General features: G+C 35.8%; 1 protein-coding gene across 4 annotated transcripts; it reads right to left on the bottom strand.

The window, feature by feature from the left end:
• Positions 1–200: 200 nt before the first annotated feature.
• Positions 201–23890, bottom strand: C9orf72 (C9orf72-SMCR8 complex subunit). 4 transcript variants are annotated; one of them, XM_041762891.1, is made up of 12 exons: positions 23808–23869; positions 21748–21943; positions 18616–19103; positions 17453–17512; positions 13835–13930; positions 13037–13101; positions 10589–10661; positions 8705–8821; positions 6081–6316; positions 3614–3671; positions 2201–2310; positions 201–2070 (listed from the first exon to the last, which is right to left on the bottom strand). In XM_041762891.1, the coding sequence occupies exons 3-12, from the start codon at positions 19057–19059 to the stop codon at positions 1884–1886; spliced, it is 1446 nt and encodes a 481-aa protein (XP_041618825.1). In that variant the 5' UTR covers positions 19060–19103; positions 21748–21943; positions 23808–23869; the 3' UTR covers positions 201–1883. The 4 variants fall into 4 exon arrangements, with proteins under 4 accessions (XP_041618825.1, XP_041618824.1, XP_041618826.1 ...); XM_041762890.1 differs by lacking the exon at positions 23808–23869 and adding an exon at positions 22034–23800; XM_041762892.1 differs by lacking the exon at positions 21748–21943 and having other exon boundaries at positions 23808–23890.
• Between the last annotated feature and the right edge of the window lie 54 nt (positions 23891–23944).

Here is a 23944-nt window from a genome sequence, read left to right as displayed (position 1 = left end):
AGTTTAAAAATCAAATTGTAATCCTGTGAGTTAAACACTAAGTTAAAAAAATAAAAACCAGTATTATAAATAAAAGATTCCAGCATTATAAAAAACCTTCATTTTCTTTCAAAAAAGAAAACAAGAGTTTTGATACAACATAAACTGTCACGCTTTCATTATCATAACACTGCTTTTCTGAACAAATAATTGCTGAGACAATATTTTAAGGCTATTTTATTCAAAATTCTCCATATAGGAGAAAAAATATACAACGATATTTACACATGCTTTAATAACTTATTTCACTGTACAACTTGCATTCTATATAACAATACAATAAACCAGCAAAAGAAAATAATCGGTCAGCACTCTTTAATAACCTCACATAGAAAGCACTGAGTAAGGGGTACAAGAAGGTGGTATCTGTAAATTGTTTCATGACTGAGCCACGGAGCACCAGTCATCCGGTTTCATTTATGTCTATAAATCAAGATTCTACACCTTTCTGATCAGTGATGTGAAAGGCAATTAGGACCTTTCAGAAAAGAACATGTTTGTTTTGGTTTAATTTGGTGAGCAAGAGCAGAGTGGCTCTATCACCTTTATCCCTTTCTTATAAATATTTTTCCCTTTTTTGTAACTTCCACAGTTTTAAATAAGAATATTTTTATGCTTGTGTATACTATTATGTCAAAACCATTCTAGCACAGACTTACATTTATCAGTCATCTTACAGCTAGCAAAATGGTCCAAACACATTAAGGAAACAAAAGAAATTGATCACTTAGTTCTGCCAAAGTAGCACCTAGTAAAATAGCACATCAGTCAAGTTTCTCCTGCTTTCCTCACAAGATTCAGGAAAGAGACCTGCCAATAACTTCAAAATTATGGGCAGAAACATAAGAAGGAAAAGGACTAGCTACTATTCTCTGTTCTTGAGAAAAGATCTTACTAGTTAGTATATTTTCTATTGCATTTCGTAATCTTGGAGTCACAATTGCCAAATCAGGGTGAGACTCTACAAGAGGAAAACAAGATAAAAATGACTGACTAGTGTAATCTGAACTTCTTCCAAGTCATTATATTTTTCAAGAAAAAAAAAAAAAGGCACAGGAGGTATACATTTCAATTTGGCTCAAAAATAATAAAAAGTAATTTAAATAGTTGGCAATAACTATTAAAACATAAAACCCAATTTCCTCTATTTTCTTTGACATAGTTCAACACACAAACACACACACAAACACACCCAACTGTGGTTTCGCCATAATCAGGACTACACATGCTGCGTGATGTTTTTACACAGATTAAACTCTAAGGACTATCAAATCTATAAAGTAGGATCTAATAATTAATTTGAATTATACATCTGCTTGATCAATATATTCTTTCTAAAATTTAACCTATGTTCAAGCCAACTTCCTTTTGTGGAACTGAAATGATTCAAATGCTCTAATTTTCAGGTGATTATATAAAAGTATTACAGTAATCTTACATACCAAGGAATATCAAGAGATGAAAAGTCAGCTAGTATTATACCAGTGAAAACTAACTCAGATTTCACTTTGATACATGTAAACCATGAATTGTAAGTTTCAAGAAACAGTAGTTGTGGTCAAGTTTATATTCCATTATTATATCTTTAAAAGATAGCAGTAACATTTACTATAATTGTAAACCTAAGTTTGTATCCCAAGACAGCATATCTAGGAAAAGATGCACCCATTGTAACGATGCACCTGACGTCCTCCTACAGACTGGTGACAACTGTAGTGTAACTAATTTTAACTGCATTGCCAAGCAGACTAGGACAGGACCTGCAGGAATGATGTTTCCCACACTGCCAAGCTACTTTGGCAGCAATCATGATTGTGATGAAATATACTTGACAAGTTACACATTTAAAAAGTCATTAGAACATCTCGTTCCTGTACACTAGTATAGAAAGGTCTTCCGAAGATAAATGAGTGTAGGCCTGGTTTAATTTTCTCAGCTAGAGCCATTATTATGTTAAGGTCGCCCTCTGCTGTTAAATCAAGGTCTATCTTCAGGTTCCGTAGAGATTTAAAGGGCTTCTTCCCTTTTTGCCTATAAATAATGAAGAAAAAAAAAAACTTTTATATACAAATACATATAAAAATATAGACAATGTCCCAAAGGAACAAAACAAAACATTAATAATGCACAAGGTTTTTTTATTTCATATGGTGTTACTTACGTATCATCTTCTATATATTTTATTAGGGTCAAGGCTTTTCTGTGAAGGACGAGTAGAAACTGTGCAAGGAAAGTACTCCTGAGAGATAAACCAGGTTTCAAATGAAAGACCTACAGGAAAATGAAGCATTTTAATAAATAATTTGCTCCAATTCTTCTTATACAGCATGTTTCTATCACTGTGTTGACAATGTCTGAAAGGTAACACACTTTAGAGCAGTTCTCCATAACCATTGCCACTGATGCACCTATCAGACCAGAAGTACTGAGTCTAGAGGCAATCATGCTTTTCTGAAGTCTTCTATTTATCTTTGAAAATGAGCTCAACTTTTGCATTCTACCACAGAATACACCCCTATTTACTTTATTGTTAAGAATCATGATGTAGGGGCTCCTGGGTGGCTCAGTCAGTCAGGTAAGCAGTTGTCAGTTAGCTCAGGTCATGATCCCAGGGTCCCAGAATCCAGCTGCATGTCGGGCTCCCTGCTCAGGGGAGAGTCTGCTTTTCCCTTTGCCCGTCCTCTGACTTATGTGTGTGCCCTCTCTCAAATGAATAAATAAAAATATTAAGAAGAAAAAAGGAATCATGATGTAATTTACTTCCACTTATATTACTTAACTTTTCCTGCCCACATCTCCAAACAAAATTGAAGCTCTCAGAAGTCGAGCCATGTTTACAGACTACAGAATTTAGTTACAGACTAAATTCTTCTCTCTCTACTGTTGAGGGGTGAGGATACATGGGTAGTGGTAGAATGATTTTATTCAGCTTGAGAAATATCGAATTAGTTGCATGATTATTAATTACCCTTGAACTATGCACTATGTCACAGACCACATAGACCTGTATCTAAAATTCTGAGTTAATCTAAGGACCTCATAATTTCAAAGCTATCCCTATGACACTGTTTCCTGGCCTGATTCCCAAAATGATATTATGACAAAGCTCTGTTATATTAAGAAACATGTCCCATATAATCTATAGTTTTCCTCAAATGTTAACTAATCAGGTATTTTTCAGAAGAATGAGACAATAAAGATGTTATTATTTTAGAAGTATACAAGTTTTAAAGACATTTTGGCTCAATTAAGGCAAGTAAAAAAATATCCTCCCTTCCCCAAAAGACAACACCTTGAGTTATAGGTTTGTGGTTGGAATTAAAACATTTATTATTTGAACTGGGACATATTGCATCTTTCATTGTTAATATACAGGCTAACGCCCATTAACAATCAAAAGAAATACCGTGTAGACATTTTAGAAAGACCTGAAACATTACAAAAAGATAATGACTTAAAAAAAATAACGACTTAATTCTATGATATTACATATATAGCACAGGCAATGTAGTATACATTAAAAAAGACAACATACCATAACATTCATTTTGACAATCTTAGACTTAACATTTACCTGATCCAGGAAGGCTTTTACTAGAGTGTCTCTGTGTAAGACATCTTGAAAAATATTCCTATGAAGAAAATAGTCCAAATGTTGAAATGGCTACCTTCCAAAATCTCTCACTCCAGCTGATAAATTAAATTCTTAGAAATGGAATATTATGTATAAACATATTTATAAAAATTATATATATATTTGGAGATAAAAAACTATATTCATTTTAAGTCAAAGATACATCTGTATATTAGTAGTTTGTCAAGCCACTATGTAATTATTTTTTTTCTTAAGGATGTAAGTAGTCCCAAGAAGGGCATTTAACTCCTTATCAATCTATTTTTGTACCCTCACCTTATAAAAAAAATGCTGAGAGCCTTAGGGAATTAATAAACATGATCATCAATTCCTGCCTTCTGCCTTCTCAAAAAAAATAAAACAGCAAGAAAAATAAACACATACTACAACCACAAAAACCTAAAACAAAATGAAAGGTTAACTTTATGTTATAGTAACTTGTAATAACCTGTCCAGAAAGAAAAAGGTGAAAGAGTAAATGCTATGAAACGTTCAAGTGGGATTAAAGAACACCTTGACCACCGAGCTGCATCAACAAACCTATCACTAAGCAAGTAACACGAACCTACTACTTAGAAAAGTGTTACCTACCTTGGCAATGATCAGACTAAGAAGACAGAATGTATACTCGAACTAATGTAACTCTAAGAAGCCATAAGGTAAGCAATTTTTCACTGAAAATAGTAGGGATCATCACTGAACTGACAAGAAAGACAAATAAAGAGGGGTGTGTGCAGAGAGAAACAGGGAAGTACCTAAAATTTCCTACTTTAGGAAACAGGTGCAGCAAATTACAAAAGAAAGAAACTTGGAAGGAAAAAAAAGTTATCACTGCATGATTACTGGCTGGCAGCACCCCTTTTCTGGCTGTGGAGAGAGAATAAGACTATTAAATCTAGTGTTCTGAAAAATATATGTTTCACTGAGTATCTCAATCATAGGTGAATCAGATGAAGCAGTGTTAAAAATAAGTATTATTTCCAGTGACTCATTTTCCACAAAGTGGCAGTGAGTGAAATTATTTTTAAAAGTTAAAAGTATCTTAAAAATAAATAATATTGCTTAAAGAAAACTAAAAAGTAAAATATATCTGTAATATATAAAAGTTAATATACACTCTAATGGTAGAAAATATTTCTTTTGGACAATTTCATGTTCAGAAAATTTACTTAAGAGTTGTGAACAAATTTTAAAAACTCACGATGTTATTTTTTTTTAACACCAGTAAGATAAGACTTGTTACAGCTGATCAAAGTCTGTCAAACCAATGAAGCAATTAAACATAACTAGCTAAAATGAGCAAGAAATGTTAAAAGAATACACATACCTCCTCTCAAAAAATAAGAATAAAATTACTAGGCGGTATATTCATTCTAAAGTTCACTAAATTTCCCAAAAAAGAGCTCTGAAGTAACCAAAAATAGAAAGAAAATACTAAACACTTCAGGAAAGAGGAAAATGCTTGAAAGCACAGATTAATTTTGAGAATTCCTACATGTACCACAATTACCAATACTTGAAAACTTGGTCACTTGGAATTCTGATTTTGACCAATTCATTTTCTAAGCCAATTCCCTTTAAACTTTCTAAGGAATCCACAAAAACAGTGGATAGCTGGAAAAAGATGGGTCCCAGTGATGCCATCTTTCTGTACTAAGAGATACATGCAGCTAGGGATACCTTGGACATGCTGTTCTTTTTTTATTCAACATTTTCTGTGTGACTCTTAGTGCTCCACATGTCTGCTATCTCAGCTCAAAATGTTTCTTAGAAATACAGGGCAGGGTTGCTTGCTCCAATTTTACTGCTGCTTTATACACTCAAACACGGATTATCACAGTTAACATTTATTGAGCACATTATATGTGCCAGGCACTTTAAATTGATTAAAGAGAACCATAATAGTATATGGCATTTCTTCTCCTGATTTAGAACTTAAGTTTTCTTAGGGTTTTAAAATTCAGATTTATCATTTTTCCCCCTCTAACTGGGTCTACTTTCAACAATTTATCATATATTAAGAAAAAAAGACTTAGAATTACTTCTTTGGTTTAGCTAAGAAGTCTTTTAATGACTCTTATACACTAGATTGTAAGCAATATAAGGGTTGGGTCTCTTTATAGAGAGCCCAACCTTAGCACCAATTACTGTGCCTAGGACCTCAATGTACATTTGTTAAATAAATACTTAAATATTTACTTTAAGTGACTAATCTAACCCATCTATGCAAAACATAGTTATATTAAGAAAAGTAGACATTGAAGGAAAAAAAGGGCATGATTAGCCAAATTGTTTCTTCAAGCACAATTCTCTTAGTAATATTTCCTTCCTTTCACAGACTTGTTTCGTTTTTACTCATAAAAGATACAACTTCATAATACTGTTTAACAACAATATCATTACATACAAATCTGGAGTGAAGCTTTCGTCTGTGCAGATGATAGTATCCTGAGCCATGTCTTCTTCTGAAGTGGCTCTCCAGAATGCTGTGAGCTCGGATCTCATGTATCTACGCTGATTATAAATATGTTCGTGACATGGTGGCATCTGCTTGACAGTATTGACGTCCACATCTATGTGTGTGGTGGGGTAGGGAGCATACATGACTTGCCGGAAGGGGAGCACAAAGCTTCCAGTTGAATCCTGTCAAAATGAAAAGAAAATTTGTTGTCTTATATGCCAAAAGATATGAAGGATTATTTTTTAATTAGAAAAACTGGCTTTCACAAATCCATCTCTATAAGTTTATCCTAAGAAATTAGTCATTATCGTGTGCAAAGTTTTAGTGATGAGTGCACTACTGCATTGGTTTTAATAGTAAAATGCTAGAAAATAAGTGAAGTATCCAAAAAGAGAAGTGATGAAATAAAGATGTTTTTTTTATTTACCTACTAAAAATTAATTTGAAGTTTATGTGTTGATATAGAAAGATGTTCATAAGATATTGTGGAAAATGGAGGTTAAAATATACGCAGAGGGGACAGGGAACTATGTAAAATATACACACAGAAGAATAAAAAGACAAGAAAGATATATGCCAAATATTAACAGGTTATTCATTGGATTATGAGATTATGGGGAACTTTTTATTTTCTTATTGATTATTCACATGTTCTTTTAAATCTCACTGAATATGTATTTTTATAAGTAAACAATGTACTTCTTTCCAGGTATTGTCAATTGGGTAGTTAAATACCATGTAAGAAGTATCTACTGTGTACGAAGCATTGTAGTATAGGTTACGAATATAATATCGAGGATATTTCCAATTTTTTACTCTTACAATGCTGTCATAAACACCTTTATAAGTAATCTCTTTCCTTATATAATTGTTTCCCTAGGATGGATTTCTAGAAGTAGAAAGAGTAGGTTAAGCCTTTGAACATTTTTAAGGCTCCTTATATGCAACGTCAAAGTATTTTCTGAAAGGCTTAACAATTTATATGTGTACAGAAAACTGTTAACAGATTTTTTTCATTAAATTATAGTTTCAAGCTTTCCTCTGTGCATCTGGTATAGGTCCCTTTCAGGGATAAAATTACATAATTAATTAAATGAGAGGGTGCTGAGGAAATAAAAGTACTAAGCACTTTATTTTGTCTTTGATAAAAAAGAAATTCTAATTTTCAGATTTGTGCAATTCAAAATAGATATGTGTTTCCCTTAAGTAGTTTCTGTATTTAAATATCATTCTGAGCTCAGAGCATGCACACTATTGAAAATGCAAAAGCTGAACATAATTTTTTTTTTAAATATTTTATTTTATTTATTTCTTCATGAAAGACACAGAGAAAGAGAGAGAGGCAGAGACACAGGCAGAAGGAGAAGCAGGCTCCATGCAGGGAGCCCGATGTGGGACTCGATCCTGGATCTCCAGGATCAGGCCCTGGGCTGAAGGCAGCGCTAAACCACTGAGCCACTGGGGTTGCCCAGCTGAACATAATTTTTATTTACAACAATTTTTAGTATGTTTTCTTTCATTTTATTATATAAATCCCCAAGAAAGTATTCACTATGAATCACATAACCATTAGGAAATATACTTTCTCACACCTTGGACTATAATTGAAATATCAGCAACACATTCAGTAAAATAACTGTCTTCCCGTAATTATTGAAAATAATTGCTAACTTATATTTATCTGCTTTACTCCTTGAAAAGTGGACTCAATTAGTCAGAGAAAGACAAATATCATATTTCACCCATATGTGAAATTTAAGAAACAAAATAAATAACAATATCAGACAACCTAAAAACCCTTACTACAGAACAAAATAAATGAACAACAAAAAAAATCCAGACAAACCTAAAAACAGCCTCTTAACTACAGAGAACAAATTGATGGTTATTTGTGGGGATGAGGATTAAAGAGCATATTAATTATGATGAGCCTTGAGTAATGTACAGAATTGCTGGAGCACTACATTGTATACTTGAAACTAATATAATAATGTTGCATGTTAACTACATTGGAATTAAAAAAAAAAAAAAGAAAAAAAAAGAAAAAAGAGAACAGGCCCAAGTAAAGAAAAATGTAATTTAAAAATACATATATAAAAAGATAAAATAAAAATAAAAATACATATATGTGAATATATATATGAATCGTTCAAATTCTATATATACTTTCTGAAGACAGGAAGCAGTTTAATTTTTTTTTCAATAATGAGTACATTACATAAACAAAAAATGCTAACAAAAATTCAAATCCTTTTCAGTAAAAGAAAAAAAAGTACCCGTTTTAGATGTGCAAACTTGACTCAAGCACATATTAAAAAACAAATAATCCTGAGGCCAAGGAAGCTATAGGGAACCAAAGAGAAAAACACAGAAAGATATTCTGTGACGTTTCACTCATACTAACTATAAATCTGTAAGACATATTCTCCATGTTCAGACCTGTGTATAGGTCAGCTCCTTGGCATATAAACATGAGATGCACTACATGCTAATATTCAAAATGTATTTATAAAGAGTGCCAAAAATGATTTTTAAAAGTTGCTTTCACTTGTGACAAATGGAAACTATACCTTTAGTAGGCCTTGTACAAACAGCCCTGACTCATATTTAAATGATGATTCGGCTTCACATAATCTGGAACATTTTCTCTCTGCTGGAGTCAGAAAAAGGCATAATGTTCTCACTATCTGTAAAAGAAAATATTTTAGCATTAAAATAGGAAATTAAAAGGTCACTGGTTTGCTTATCAAAGAAATCTGAATAGAAACTTCAACCATTATTGTGAATAAAGTACATCCTGAAAAAAAGTATTCCTTAGTCACCTGCCAGGGGTCCATGGGACATAACAGTTGTTGCTTAAAATAGGAATTCTGTGATCAAGTAAGTTTGAGAAATGTACTGTATGATACCTCAACACCTTTAGCATTCGAATACATATTGTAACCTTCCAGGTGACTGATACAAAATGCATACTTTATCCAACATATTTGACCACAGAACTCGTATTTCAGCAAGAACTAATGACTTAATATAATTATTGATTGTATCCCCACCCAGCAGCAACTATTTTTCAAATAAGTAAAAACAGTTCTGGACAAGAAAACTAAATGTAGTTATATTAGGCAGAATTATGGTTTCTGTTGAATAGTTCTACATGTGAAATCCCATTATAATGAATGTTAGGAGTGTCCAAATCCTTCAATAGAATGAGAATTAATTCTATCAAATTTGATTTTAAATAAGCCAGCCATTGACTGGGGCTTAGAAATCTATGATTCTTTTTTTTTTTTTTTGAAATCTATGATTCTAACAGGATTTGGTCTATAGCTCTGTTAGGAAAAGTAAAAAGCCATGTAAGGATGTTGGAATTCAGACAATATTCAGAGAGTTTTTACATTAAAGTAGTGGCTTTCAATACAGAGTAATGGCAACCTTTTTCATATTAAAAAAATAAAAGAGAACTGATTTTGCCAGAAGCGGATGTGGGATGAAAAGTGTTTTAAAAACACAGAGCCCTGACCACAGAGCCTTCTCCTTCCAAAAAGCTACTGGGCAGTCCTTCCGTGAAATCTGAAGGCTCTGGGTGACAGAGATGGAAACCTACCTTCTTGGGATAACAAATGTAATAATAAATTGCTAAACCAATATAGTAAGAAGTATACTAACCTCTCATAAATGGATGTACACAAAAAATATAATTTTGGTAAATTAAGGGTCATGCAAGCATACAGGGTAACTTATTAGACAAAAAAAACTACAAATATATTTGTTAGGAAATAATCATTCCTAACATATTTTCTGTGTAAAACATAAAAAGAAAAATCAGGTTTGCTTAAATGGATAGATATGTGAAACATCTCCTTCTACATAACGGTAACAAAAAGTGCAAAATCCTTTAGTTTTTTGCCTGATGCTTGGAAAGAGAACTTTGCTAATTCTTTGTTAACTCATGTAGCACTGAAGGAAGTGGTCACAAATGTTACTAAATAAAACATAACATCCACAGACCACTCAAAAGCAAGAGGTCCCTAAAAAAGATTCAGGAGGGAAAGCAATATAAGAAATCAAGATGAATAATCAGATAACATTTCTTTGGAATCAGTATCAAAAGTACATGGTTATTATCTTCATGTTTATTAAAAGTGATGTCAGAGAATAGAAGATAAGTATTTTTGAAAAATATCTAATTATTTTATGAAATTCTCAAAAGCATTTATACAATATTGGTAACTGTGTAATACTTATGAGTTATCAAAATGAAATGGATAAATGATTTCCTATTTAAGCAGTCTACTTCAACTTATTTTTGTTCCAGGGTGTCATAGTAATTTGGCCAGATTATATTACCTCCTTATACTATTAGATCATCTTGACTGCAACCTAACTTTTAAATTATAGCCCATGATATATTAGAGTGTTAAGAAGTCAGATTAGACTGGATTAGAATAAATTACCTTATTTACTTTCTCTGCACTGCTGCCTACTACGACAGAACAGCCACAAGTTTGCAAGTGTGAGCTGATGGCACTGCAAGGTGAACAAAAAAGATGAAAAACATTGCCTGTAAAATAATATCACAGACTAAAACAAAAAAAGGGTAAGTGAACTTCAAACAACTTAGACTAATTTTACATGATGAGTGCCAAAGCTATAAGAACAATGCCTTGCCATCTCTTTTTTTTTTTTTTTTTTTAATTTTTTATTTATTTATGATAGTCACAGAGAGAGAGATTGAGAGAGGCAGAGACACAGGCGGAGGGAGAAGCAGGCTCCATGCACCGGGAGCCTGATGTGGGATTCGATCCCGGGTCTCCAGGATCGCGCCCTGGGCCAAAGGCAAGCGCCAAACCGCTGCGCCACCCAGGGATCCCCATGCCTTGCCATCTCTTATCTCTCCTAGTACTTTACATTCGCCTCAGGCCTTTCACAGAGATTCTCCCATTTGAACTTAAAACCCAGTTAGTAAAATATTACTATTTTATAATGAAAGAAACTGAGGTGTGGAGAGGTTAAGTGATTTATTTAAAGTCAAATGGGATTCAAAATAATGATGAATGGCTGACAGTGAGCAGAATCAGCACTAAAGTGCTTCTGAGTCAAGCTATGTAAGGCTTCTCAGTTAAAAACACTCCCACCTCTGATATTCTCTGAGGAAAAGACTATGGACATAAAAAGCAAATACTTATCCTTTCACTTCTCATTGAAAAAAAAAAAAAGAAATTTCATGATAATCTGCAATTGTAAAGAAACACTAAGGTAGAAAATGAGATGATACATGCAGAGAGAGCACTTAGTATAGGGACTAACTTGCAGGCACCTGATAAATATCGGTTGTTTTTACTGTTATTTACATTTTCCTTCGAAGAAATAGAAATAGAAAATGTCAGCTATTATGTGCTATATGTACCAGGCACTGTTTTAGGTGCTTAATATGACTTCTCTTACTCAATTCTTATAACAAATCATATGAAGTAGGTACTATTTTTATTCCTATTTTACAGATGAGGAAATAGGGGCACAGGGACTTTAGGTATCTTGCTCAGGTTCAAATAGCAATAACCCAGTAAGTCTGGTTTTAGAGCCCACACTCTTAAATACTAAAATTTGCTGTAAGATGGAAAGGATCAGTAAAAATACAAATTATTTTCTTTTCTAGGCCTAAATGACTTAAGTCCCTCCACAATGTAAGTTAATTTGTAAAGGTTCTGTGATATTGTGATTTTAAGAAATATATATTTGGTCTTCATCCATAGTTCTTGGCTAACAGTTTCCAAAACCCTTGGAATTTTCTAAGTGTAGGAAATGAGATGCTTTTTAGGTTAGGTTAATGAGGTGACTTCTGGAAAGCATCTAAGGATAGGGGCTGACTGCCAATGAAGCCAACCACATGGTAAGGGTAAGAACTTTCAGTTCCTCCCCCCTGACCTCTGGGGAGGGGTGAGGGGCTGGAGGTTATCACCAGTGGCCAATGATTTAATCAATCAATCAATCAATCAATCAATCAATCATGTCTATGGAATGAAGTCTCCATGAAAACCCAAAAGGAAAGGGTTTGGAGAGCTTCCAGGTTAGTGAACACCTGGAGATCTGGGGAAAGTAGTATCCTTCGAGACAGTATGGAAGCTCTTCACCTTTCCCCCCAACTTTGTCTTATGCATCTCTTCCATCTAGATGTTCATCAGTATCTTAGAGCCTATCCTTTATATTAACTGGTAATCACGTAAATAAAATGTTTGGAGTTCCGTGAGTTGCTCTAGCATATTAATGGAATCCAAGGAGGGGGTCGTAGGAACCTAATTTATAGCCAATTGGTAAGAAGTCCAGGTAACAACCTGGACTTGTTACTGGTGTCTGACGTCCAAGGAGTGGGTGGGTGGAACCTCCAATCTGTTACAAGTCAGTCAGACTGGTGTCTGGGGGCAGGGATGGATGCAGTCTTGTGGGACTAAACCCTTAACCTATGGAATCTGACACTCTCTAGGCAGAGTGTGTCAGAACTGAATTAAATTGTAGGACACCCACTTGGTATCTAGAGGATTGTTGGCGTGAAGGCCCCAACACTGGAAATGGGTTTAAGAACCCCTTTCAGTTCTTAGTTTCAACTTTGATGAGAAGTAAAATAAGAAACCAGAACCAAACAAGAGACCAAGATTTCTTGTCTGGGCACTATGGAAACCCAGCTTCTTTACTTATTAAAAAGAGTAACATCAAATGGATCAGAGACATGTAATAAATGAAAAAATAACACAAAGCTAAGTAATAGTTTAAATACTTAACATTGTTCCTAGAATAATTTGGATAGCTAGTCTCATTAATTTTTGTCCTTAAAAAATTGTGTCATAGTGAGCATAAGATTTCTATCTGGTTTATCCATCCCTTACAAAAAGAAATGAAATTCTTACTTGAGAAGAAAGCCTTCATGACAGCTGTCACCAATATCATCATCATTGAGAACTGTATCTGCTATCTAAAATGCATCACACAAAAAAAATTATCCTGGCTATAATATAAGCATTGAAATAACACTCTTAAATACACAAGTTTTCTGAATTTTAGGTTCAATATGACACATTGCCCTAATTTCTAAGCATCAAGAATCCCAATAAAACAGTCTCTAGCACTTCCATAAAATTTCAGAACAAATGTGAAAACTGGTCAGGCAGGTTAAGCAATGATTTTTACAAGAACAACTTCCTCTTCTGGGCTGTCAGTCAGAAGACAAATCTTAATGACAAAGTCAGAAAGAAACAATAGTTTCCTGAAGATTTCTCTACACATGGAGAGGGTGTGATTCAAAATGCCAACAATGATTAAGCAAACTAGATTAGTGAATGTAAGTAAACTTGTGTTAACCACCGCTGATTGGTATACTGCTTTGTTACAAAAAGTACTGCATTAAATACTGATTGTTTTTATAAGGTGTAGAATTCTCCTAAGAAATACAAAAGTGGTGAAATAAACTAAATAAAATGTAGTTCTGTCACAACTATCATTGACCGAATTAAAAAAAAGCCTTTGTTTGGTTCTAAAACTCAGGATTTTCTGTGTTTGCTCAAGTGGCTAATACTTCATTAGTATGAAATAGAGAATAGTATGCACGACAAAAAAATGAATACTACTAAAATTAGAATGCTACTAATATACATAATAGTCACATAATTCAAGGGAATTCCTATTTAATAATACAAGTAATAACTTACATCTATTTCTTCAGGAACGCTGTGTGATTTCATAGATGAAAGGAGTTCCATTACAGGAATTACTTCACCAGTAAGCATTGGAATAATACTCTGACCCTGTACAAAAAAGCAAAATGAAGTGAAGAAAATCTGACAATGAAGGTAACGCCCTGCTCTTTTTGAAAGTTCAAGTTACACCATTTTGCTTTATGAAAGACCTACATTGATTAGTATCTGTTTCCAGCAAGCAAAAGAAATCTGAAGAGAATTTCTGCTTTTACAAAAAAAAAAAAAAAAGGTGAAATGCTAAAACAGCATTGAGCATTTGTTTTGAATGAGCCATTGTAGGAGGTGGCACATACTCTGAGCACCAGACTAGCCCAGCCAAGCTCCTGCCCCTTGAGCCCCCCGGAACTCCACTCAGCATCTTAGCATCAAGCCACCTTAGCTTTGGACTGTGTCTATGAGCATCTGTGCTTTATCTTGATTTATTTTGTGCACCCCTTAGTAGACTGTGTTTTCAGATATCAGACAGAGACGCTTAAGAGAGGTTATTTTTTGGGTCTGGGAACACTCAAAAACTTTTCCATACAAATTAATTATAATTGCTTCTATACTTCATGGCCATTTCAGTGTATGAAAGATTTTAGAGGAATACTCTACTTTTGGTTAGCAGGGAAATCCTGTATAGGATAAACGGGGCAATAAAAAACTAAGAACTGAAAGCAAGGAATGCCATCCTTTGAAAGAAATACTCAATAACTTGTTAAAACACAGCCCCAAACATGTCTACTCCTCCAGAATGTTTCTAAAGGATGTACATATTATTTAAAACTCATTTTCATTCTTCCAGGAATGATTTTCTTTAGTCAGAGTGGAATCATTGGCTTATCATCTACTGTTACATGCAATAATTAAATTACCATGCCAAATTTAGAAAGGATTTCCTTTGATATTTATTTGAGATATGAAAAACTTGTTAATTAAAGGTCATTGATGCATTTTATATTTAAAATGAGGAAAATCAGCCATAAGACTTGAGAAATAGTCAGCAAACAACTTAGTAGTCAAGTTTGACTCAAAACCCACCTTGTAGATTCACAGTAAGGTTTAGTACCCAAATGAAAATCAAAATACCACATATGTTTTAAGAAGTCAATAAAACAGACATCAAAAACGTAATTTTGAAATTTGTAGTTTCTAGAATGAAACTGAAAACTGAGTATAGTACATCACAAACGTAGAGTATCTCAAAGATGGATGACCATGCCTATACCCTAAGAATATTCAAAGCAGTAGGACCATCACCCTGTCCCCCAATTTTTGAACCATCTTGAGTATGTAAACTTTTAGAGATAAAATTGTCACATATGTATGTTAATTTTTAGCTAAACATGTTTTAAAAATTACATATTAAAAACATTCTAACAAGCTTTTTTCCTCACTCATCTCTCATAAACTATTTTATTCAAATTTTTCACATGTCTTTAAATCTCAGAGTCATTTTCTGAGTGATCATATCCAGTTTTTTTGAAACTTGGGAATTTAAATGTGATGCTGTCTATGGAAATCTTATGCTAAGTCATAAGCCTCCTTGTATCATATAGAAGGTTTTATTATTTAAAAAAATTCATCCTGTAGTAACCTCCAAACATAACCACTCACTGTTTTAAAATGCTTGTTTACAGTTTCAATCAACACTTGCAATTCAACAAGAATAATGACTAGCTATAAAGTGATTTCCTTGTAAAGTGATTTTATCAGATGATAGCTATAAGCATCCAAAACTCGCACTGAATGAAGTCAGTGATTAATTCCAGACTAATGTGAAATCCCCAAATAGTGTTTATTTGTTCAAAATAAAGTCATTTTAAGCACATGATGTGAGATTTGTAAAGATTCAATTATCAGGCAGCTTCTATGCAGAAAGGATAACTGCAGAAAAATAACTTCCCTTAGATGTAGGCATATATATAGTGCCATAAACTGTATCTCAGATATTTATCACAATTTATCATTATCTCCTCAAAGCTTAACGACAACAAAAAATCCTACAAGACTGAACAGAAGAAACTCAAAAGAAAATCCCTCAAGTTTCTTTTCCTCTTGTGACTTCTGTAACTTGAACTTCTTAGCAAGAGAATGTTTCCCCTTTAAAAACCTCCAGTTGGTCTAAATATACAGAAGAGGTTAACATTTTCAAGAAGAGCCCTTAAAACAGAAATAAAACTTAAAAGTGAATAGCGGTAAACATTTTAAGCACAGGTTTCTGATTTGAAAAAAATTCCCAGGAAATGCAGAATGTTATTGGGTCTTAAATTTCTTTATCTTGAGGTAACTCTACTAACTACTCCATAACTAGCAGGTACATCTAGAGGTTGGTAAAAGTCCCCCCAATGCTTGGCACTCTGCTCATTGACCAACAAGTAAAAACCAGGCTTTGCTAGGTAAAGGGAAACATTTTCTTTTAAGTGTTAGACCTTTTCCCAGGATTGCCTCCTCTTGCCTGGAAAGTTATTTACAAAAATACAGGTATAATAACAATTTGTAAAGGAAGTCACTTTATAGAGTTTTGTATTTTCCTGGTTCAAGTCCCCATGTATTCACAAATTTTTAGAACAGTTATTATTTACAGATTTAAAAATTTTTTTTAAGTTTTAATTTAAATTTATTTTTAAAATTTATCTGACAGAGAGCACAAGCGGGGGTAGTGGGGGGTGGGGGCAGGCAGAGGGAGAAGTAGCCAATGGTGGGTGATCTCAGGACCCTGAGATCATGACCTGAGCCCAAGGCAGACACTTAACCAACTGAGCCACTCAGGCGCCCAAAAAATTATTTTGTCTCAGGCATGCTAAAGGAGAACCAGAGTAAGAACAACTCAGTCATCCTTAGACTAGAACTCAACAGAAGGAACACTGAGAGTGGCCAGAGGCAATGAGAGGAAAGGCAAAAAATCCCTTCTCCTCTTCAGAACATCTCTGCCCTGCACTGAAATGGTTTGCATTTAACTTCCATAAGGGAAGCCATATCCTTGCAATTATGCATCTCAAATGCCGGTGCCTCTACCCTAAGAATATTCAAAGCAGTAGGATAACCATGGCATATTTCCCTAGATACTTCATATTACCAGAAGGTGAGGGATATCACTGGCAAATTCTAACACTAAATAGATACAAAATAGGATATAAATTGCATGAGTTTTAAAAATACAACATGGGACTTCAAATAAATATTATGTTTACAACTGTGCCTGTATCCCCAGATATCCCTAGGACTATACTCACTTCCCTATGTTATAACTACTTCTGGGGAAATATTTGAGAAGTAATACCTTAAAGACAATCTCATATAAAACTTAAAATTTTTACTATAAACAAGTTATTCAAAACTTATTCTGTGCAAACAGAAAAAAAAAGGTACCAAAATTGCTATTATTCTTCACTTATTTAACTCTTCAGGTCTAATATGGAAATTTTCATCCAGTTTATTCCATATATTTCCATAAAGACTCTGTTCATTTTCATACCCACCCTTTCAAAACAGTATGGCTTCAAGGACTTAAGAAAAATAGCCCACAGCCTTATACAGCTGCATGCCCTGAGCTTGGTGGTGTTTGATAGTATGCATTCTGTATCTTACCTGATCTTCCATTCTTTCTGTGCCTTCTAAGACTATTTTCTGCACATTTTCTTGCCTTTCCTGAGCAAGAGAAAATTCATTAAAATTAAAAGAAAATTGATATTTGTTTATTTTTCATGGTATAGTTAATTGGCTGACATATTGTGTAATTCAGTTCATGGGAAAAATACTTTCCACGTTAGGGCAGAAAAAAAAGGGAGAGTATAGGAAATTAGCCCAACAATTCCATTCTCTTACATACAAACAATACAAAATAAGATAAAAACATCCTTTTCTCTGTAGTTAAAAAAAAGGTAATTTATCAGAGAACAGTCAATGTAACATCTGCATAGTTTCACAAAGGAAACTAATGGTTTGTACTTTTCAAATTAAGTAAGATTAAGTTATATATATCTGGGGCTTCCTGACTGTGATTTTCATAAACATTTAAAATAAAACATAATATGTAAACATAATAAAACACTCTTTTCAAAGATACCATTTCTCTTTACTATCTGGTAAAAACTTATAACATTAATAACACTTTAACAGACTTCCATACTAGTATCAAAACTGCAAAGCTGAAAGGAGAGTTAAATTTGTTCTTCAGGTCTGTCAAAAGTATCTGAAAATATAAAAACCACTAAATATTAAACTATAGGAGTTAGAGGATGACAGCAATTTCCTCTGGCTCAATCTGTAAAACTAAAAGGAACACCTCCTGGAACCCATTTGGTCCAACCTCCTCATTTTACAAATTTCAGAACTTGGCAAAGGAGTTAAGGAGACCAAAGGCTACATGGCCAACTGCTTATGAAACATTTGTTTTGAACAGCTTGTACCTACACACAGTATTAAGTGAAAAACAGGGTCATGCAATGCAAAAAGAGAGAAAGTTTTATAAAGGTTCCCAAGACAAACCTAGACTTTAAAAGCTTATTACAATATTTTTAATTTCTCTTAACCTTTAGCTTTTACTTGTAACATAGAGCTACCATTTCCTACCTTTAGGGGTTCTGATGAAGATCACTGACATTAGACTACTAGAACTATCTAACAGGGCAGATGCAAATAATAGCTACTGTTTGAAATTACTTCTATATAATTTCTAAAAATTAGATATAACAGAAGATAATCTTTTAATGGCTAGGTTAGCATGATTAATAAGTACCAAAACCACTCACCTTGTGCATCCATATCCTTCCTTTCCTGATAATATGTGTTAATCTATCAACACACACTCTGTGAAGTGGAAGGTAGAAGCTAAGTTCTGTCTGTGGAAGTATAATTGATAAACCATACGTGCTCCTATCTCCATTCCAGTTTCCATCAAAGATTAATGAAACAATAATTACTCCTTTTTCAGACAAGACAAAAAACTTCACATCAATAGCCCCACTCTCTGCATTTCGGAGGATTTCTCCATTTAAGGTGTGGTTGGCAAGAAAAGTTATTTCTCCATCGCTGAGAAGTAGCTGTTCTGTCTTTGGAGCCCAAATGTGTCTTACTCTTGGACCAAGAATATTGTCCCAGTAAGCAAAGGTAGCTGCTAATAAAGGTGATTCACCACTTAGAGCAATCTCTGTCTTGGCAACAGCTGGAGATGGTGGTGGACAGAGATTCGACATCACTGCATCCCAACTACCACACTATCCAAATGGTCCCAGGATATCTAAACAATAACATACAAAACCAATGATTAGGTTCAGCAATTTTCAAGCAATACACCAGAAATTCAAATGACTTTAGAACTGTGTGGTTTTCTCTTCTTCAGGCAAAAAAAAAAAAGATTTGGAAGCACATCCCCTAGGACAGACATTCGACTAGCATGGCAGGTGTACATTAAATGCTTGCTAATATGATGAGAACCTTATAGTACATGGTAACTTGTCACCTATATTCAGGGAATACACTTAAAAATCCAAAATAATAATCTTCCAAAAAAGGGGTCTTTGAACATTAATATAAAATATCATATGCTAAAGCTCATACAATAGACCCTCACTGTTCCCAGGAATTCAGTCTATGTGCAATTCTAATGATTGGATATTTGGCTCCTAAACCACAACAAAAGAGGAGCAAAATGGGAAAGGGAGGGCTCAGACAGTCATTGTGGGTTGAACTGTGTCTTTCACCTCCCCAAATACAGGTTCAAGTCCTAACCTCCTGTATTTGTGAATGTGACCTTATTTGAAAGTAGGTGTAAACAAATTAAGATGGGGTCATGCTGGATTAGGGTGGATCCTAATCCAATGATTGGTGTCTTTATGAGAAAGATTTAGAGACACATGTACAAAGAGAAACAGGGCTATGTAAACATAGAGGTAGGAACTGGAGTGATATGACTCCTAACCAAGGAAAGCCAAAGATTGCTGGAAACTACTATGAGTTGAGAGGCAAGGAAGATTCTTCCTATATAGCCTTCAGAGGAGCATGTCCCTACAGACATCTAATTTTGGACTTCTAGCTTCCAAAAATATGAAAGAATAAATTTTTGTTGTTTTGTTCACCCAATTTGTGGTACTTTGTTATGGCAGTCCTAGGAAACTAGTAAAGACACCTGTTAGTAGAAACACTTTAAAGCTGTTAAAAGGGGGGAATAAGTTGGGCGCTCGGGTGGCTCAGTGGTCGAGCATCTGCCTGTGGCTCAGGTCATGGGATCCAGTCCTGTATCGGGCTCCCTGCGGAGAGTCTGCTTCTCTCTCTACCTATGTCTCTGTCTCTCTCTCATGAAAAAATAAATAAAATCTTAAAAAAAAAATGGGGTGGGAGATAAAAGAAAAAGAGAAAGAGAAAGAAAGAGACAAAAGACTGCAAAAACAATCAGCTGGAACCATAACAAAAAATGAGCAAACAGTTCTGTAATTCTCAACAAGCTCTCTGGGTATCAGGGTATTAAAGCCCAATACCGGTGTTTAAAATAATACTGAAACATCAAGATAACTATAAATATATTTAATATGCTACTTAAATTTACGGAAGCCGTGTAGCAGTACACTGAGTTCCTTACAGACAGTCTGTATACTATACTGAATGGCTCGACTAAAAAGCTTCGTTTATTTACAACATTTAAAGAATAAAGTGACTGGATGGATACTGGTCAAGCCTTTCAATGTACTGAGAAAACAGACCCAGAGAAAAGCCCAAAGTCACAGAGTCAGGTAAGAATCAAAGTCTCTTACATATCTTAACCCACTGAAATGTAACCCTAAAGGTATAATACTCTGTGATATCAGTGTAAAATGAATAATTCTTGCCTAATATTAAAATTGAGAGCTGGCCGGCTCAGTCAGTGGAGCATGTGACTCTTCATCTTGTGGGTTTGAGCCCCACGTTGGGTGTAGATTACTTAAAAATAAAATCTTTAAAAAAAATGAATATGTGTATTGGAAGACCTAGAGTGAAAAGAACCATAACAATTACATTGAAGCAAGTCTAAAATTGTGGAATCTATTCATCATAAGGATTGCTTTGGGAGGTAACATTTTATCTATAACTACAATTCATTTACTTAAATGTACTCTCTTGTCAAGAGAGTTCAAAAGCTGCTGAAAAGTAGTGGCTTCTATTTTTAGAGTATTAGATGAGCACTTTTATCATGAATGTCAAGAATAGGTATACAGAACTTGGCAAAACACTTTAGAGTATGCATGTGTGGAAATGACTTAACATAAAGGCAGTTTACATATGTATTTTTTAGTTTAGTAGTTCATTTAGGGAATATTTACTTTTTAATGTGTTCTATCAACTTAAGTCTTAAAATACTACACTGGACATAAACTGTCTAGCTAACTTAAAATATCCACTGTTTCAGATACAATTTAAACAGTTTACAGTGATAGAATACAGGAATGTAATTTGAATTCAAACTGTAATGATGCTCTTGTCATCATTAAATAAATAACAGCAAATTGGGGGCCAAGGAGATGAGTTAACACATAGCCACAAAATTATATTGTAACATTTTCCTTTTGTTCCTCCTTTTTGGATAAAAAGGTGAATAACCATAACAACAATATTTGAACTCAAACATTTCATCATTACACTGAAAATAAAAGCATTTCCTAAAGCCGAACAGAGCCCCAGAGCAAAATCTGGTTGTATTACAGGAAAATTTTTACCTGATTGTGAAAACTAAACTACTACAGACAATTAATTACATATAGCCTCATCGCTATTCTCATTAGAAAGGAAAACAAAGGACAAGAATCATGTTGAATTGTTTAGCTTAAAATCCTGCCAAAATTAATAATTTTGAGAAATGAAATGCTACAGATAAGTATCATTAGGAGAGCTGTAAAAATAGTTTTACTAACACGTAAAGTCATCATCTTTGGTGAGGAAAATCCATATACGTAAATGTGGCTGAAAAAAAATTGGGTGAAAACCAACAGTCTTTTATCTATACATCTACATGTAGTTGGCTACTCCAGAAGATTATCAAACATTAGCCATAAGAGTCTTTTGAGGGAAGCCAGGATCCAAATTGGGTGACACGGTGGCTTTCCACTCCTGTAAACAAAGAATAGGGCTCATGAGGATGTACCGATAAACTTTCTGAAAATAATCCAACATATGCAGACATAAGATTGTATTAATTACCATCTGTTAAAACTGTTAGCAGAGTAGTAGGTTGGAAGCTTTGCTTTTTCTTAAACCTTTGCTAAAAATCAGCCATCTCTTCTCCCAGTGGTATTTAGAAAGTTGATTGGTCCACTGCTGTGGTATGTAACTCAGAATTGTACCATCATAAGGCTCACACTTGTAACCATGCTTTATTTTCTCCAAGCCCTAAAAGCAGCAGGGTCCTAAGCCAGCCTGCTTTCCAAAAACAGATGATGCCCAGGCCAAGTTTAATGACAGTGAACTATCAACACTGGACTGTTTGCAACACTTTCTAAATTTTCATCAGGCGAGATTCGGAGATGAAGTTTACATCAAGGTCTGGCTATATCTCTCACAGATCCAAGTTTCTCACATAATAGGCTGTTCTCCTTAGAACTACTTAATTAACATAGAGCCCAAGGGCAGGCTTGCAAGACAGGAGTCCTCATTGTTTTTTGTTTTTACTTTTTTCTCCGAAAGCAAATTTTGGACTGCTAACAGAGCCAAATAGAGACTATTTTATCAACTTATAAAGAGGGGGGAAAAAAATCTTTAGCACCTAATGTAACTTTCCTGGAGCAGGTCAGTGCTGCTCTGTGCACAATCAGCACGCAATATGGTCTAGAATTTCTCTGGTTTTTGTTTTGGATGTATAAAGAGTAGTCGTCATGGGGCGTTTTCCAACTGATTTAGGATTTTCCCAGAGCAGTAGGGTTTGGATGAGGTGCTGGCCAAAGGTATCTGTCACACAACACCATCTATATTCCAAGTATCCTGACTCCATGTGATTAATCTTCCGTTTTCTCGCATCTGTAAGGTTCCCATGACGTTAAAAGTTTTCTAAAGTCGAGAAAGATGGTACCAAACAGTATTTTTCGAATTAAAAGTACAGATTGAACGTAAAGCCAGTTGTGCTGCTTTTCATCACAGGTGAAGGATGGGAACGGTTGGAATCGGAATTTACCCACTGGCCACAACCACTGTGGCTTCTCTAGGGGCCACAGGGGCCTTTGTCTCCGCAGGGGCCACCTCTCTCGGGCAAGTGCATGACCTCCCTGCCAGTCAGTCTCCTGGATACAGCAGCCTGGTGGAGGAGGGGGTGACTCAGATCCCGTGTGGGCATAGCAGACACGTAATCAGTGCACTTCTTTCTGCAGCAGATACCATCAGCCGAGCGATGCTCAGGTCACAGTGGTCACACTTCCTCTGGGCAAGCCTGTGCAACCTCGGCGCTGTGAAGCAAGCACGCCGGGATCCACAGAGGGAGCACACAACTCCGTCCAGAGCGGCTCCTCGAATGTACAGGGAATCGCCAATCTTTGGAAACTTGCACTGAAACTGTGTACACTTGCGCGTCCTCCCCCTCCCCCAGGCCACCCCACCCCGCTGCACCGCCTCCCCGGCCCGGACTTGGCCTTCCCCACAGCCAGGCCTCTCAGCGCCCGAGGCGCTTTCCCTCGAACCCGCGGCGCCGAGGGCCCGACCGGTCCCTCGGGGTCGCACACCGGGTCCCCGGGGAGCGGCCGGCGCGCGGCCTGCGGGCGGGAAGGAGGCCAGAGGCCCGGCCCCCCGCCCCGCCGCCGCCGCCGCCGCCGCCGGGGAGCCGGGGGCCCGGATGGAGGCGCCTCCACGAGCCACCGGCTGGAAAACCCGACGCCGGGTCTGGGTCTGGGAGGACGAGCCGCGCCCCGGGGAGAGCCGCCGCCGCCGCCCCCGCGCGGCCCCTGACCCGGACCCCGGGCAGTCGCCCGCCCGCCGGCTCCTCACTCACCCACTCGCCACCTCCTGCGACTCAGCCGCCGCGGGCGCAGGGACCGCAACCGCAGCCCGGCCGCCGCCCCGCCCCGGCCCCGGCCCCGCCCCCGGCCAGGCCCCGCCCCCAGGGCAGGCCCCGCCCCCAGGCCCGGT

This window comes from Vulpes lagopus, chromosome 7 (assembly GCF_018345385.1).
Source record: "Vulpes lagopus strain Blue_001 chromosome 7, ASM1834538v1, whole genome shotgun sequence".
Classification (NCBI taxonomy): domain Eukaryota; kingdom Metazoa; phylum Chordata; class Mammalia; order Carnivora; family Canidae; genus Vulpes; species Vulpes lagopus.
This window is presented reverse-complemented; position numbering and strand designations above follow the sequence as displayed.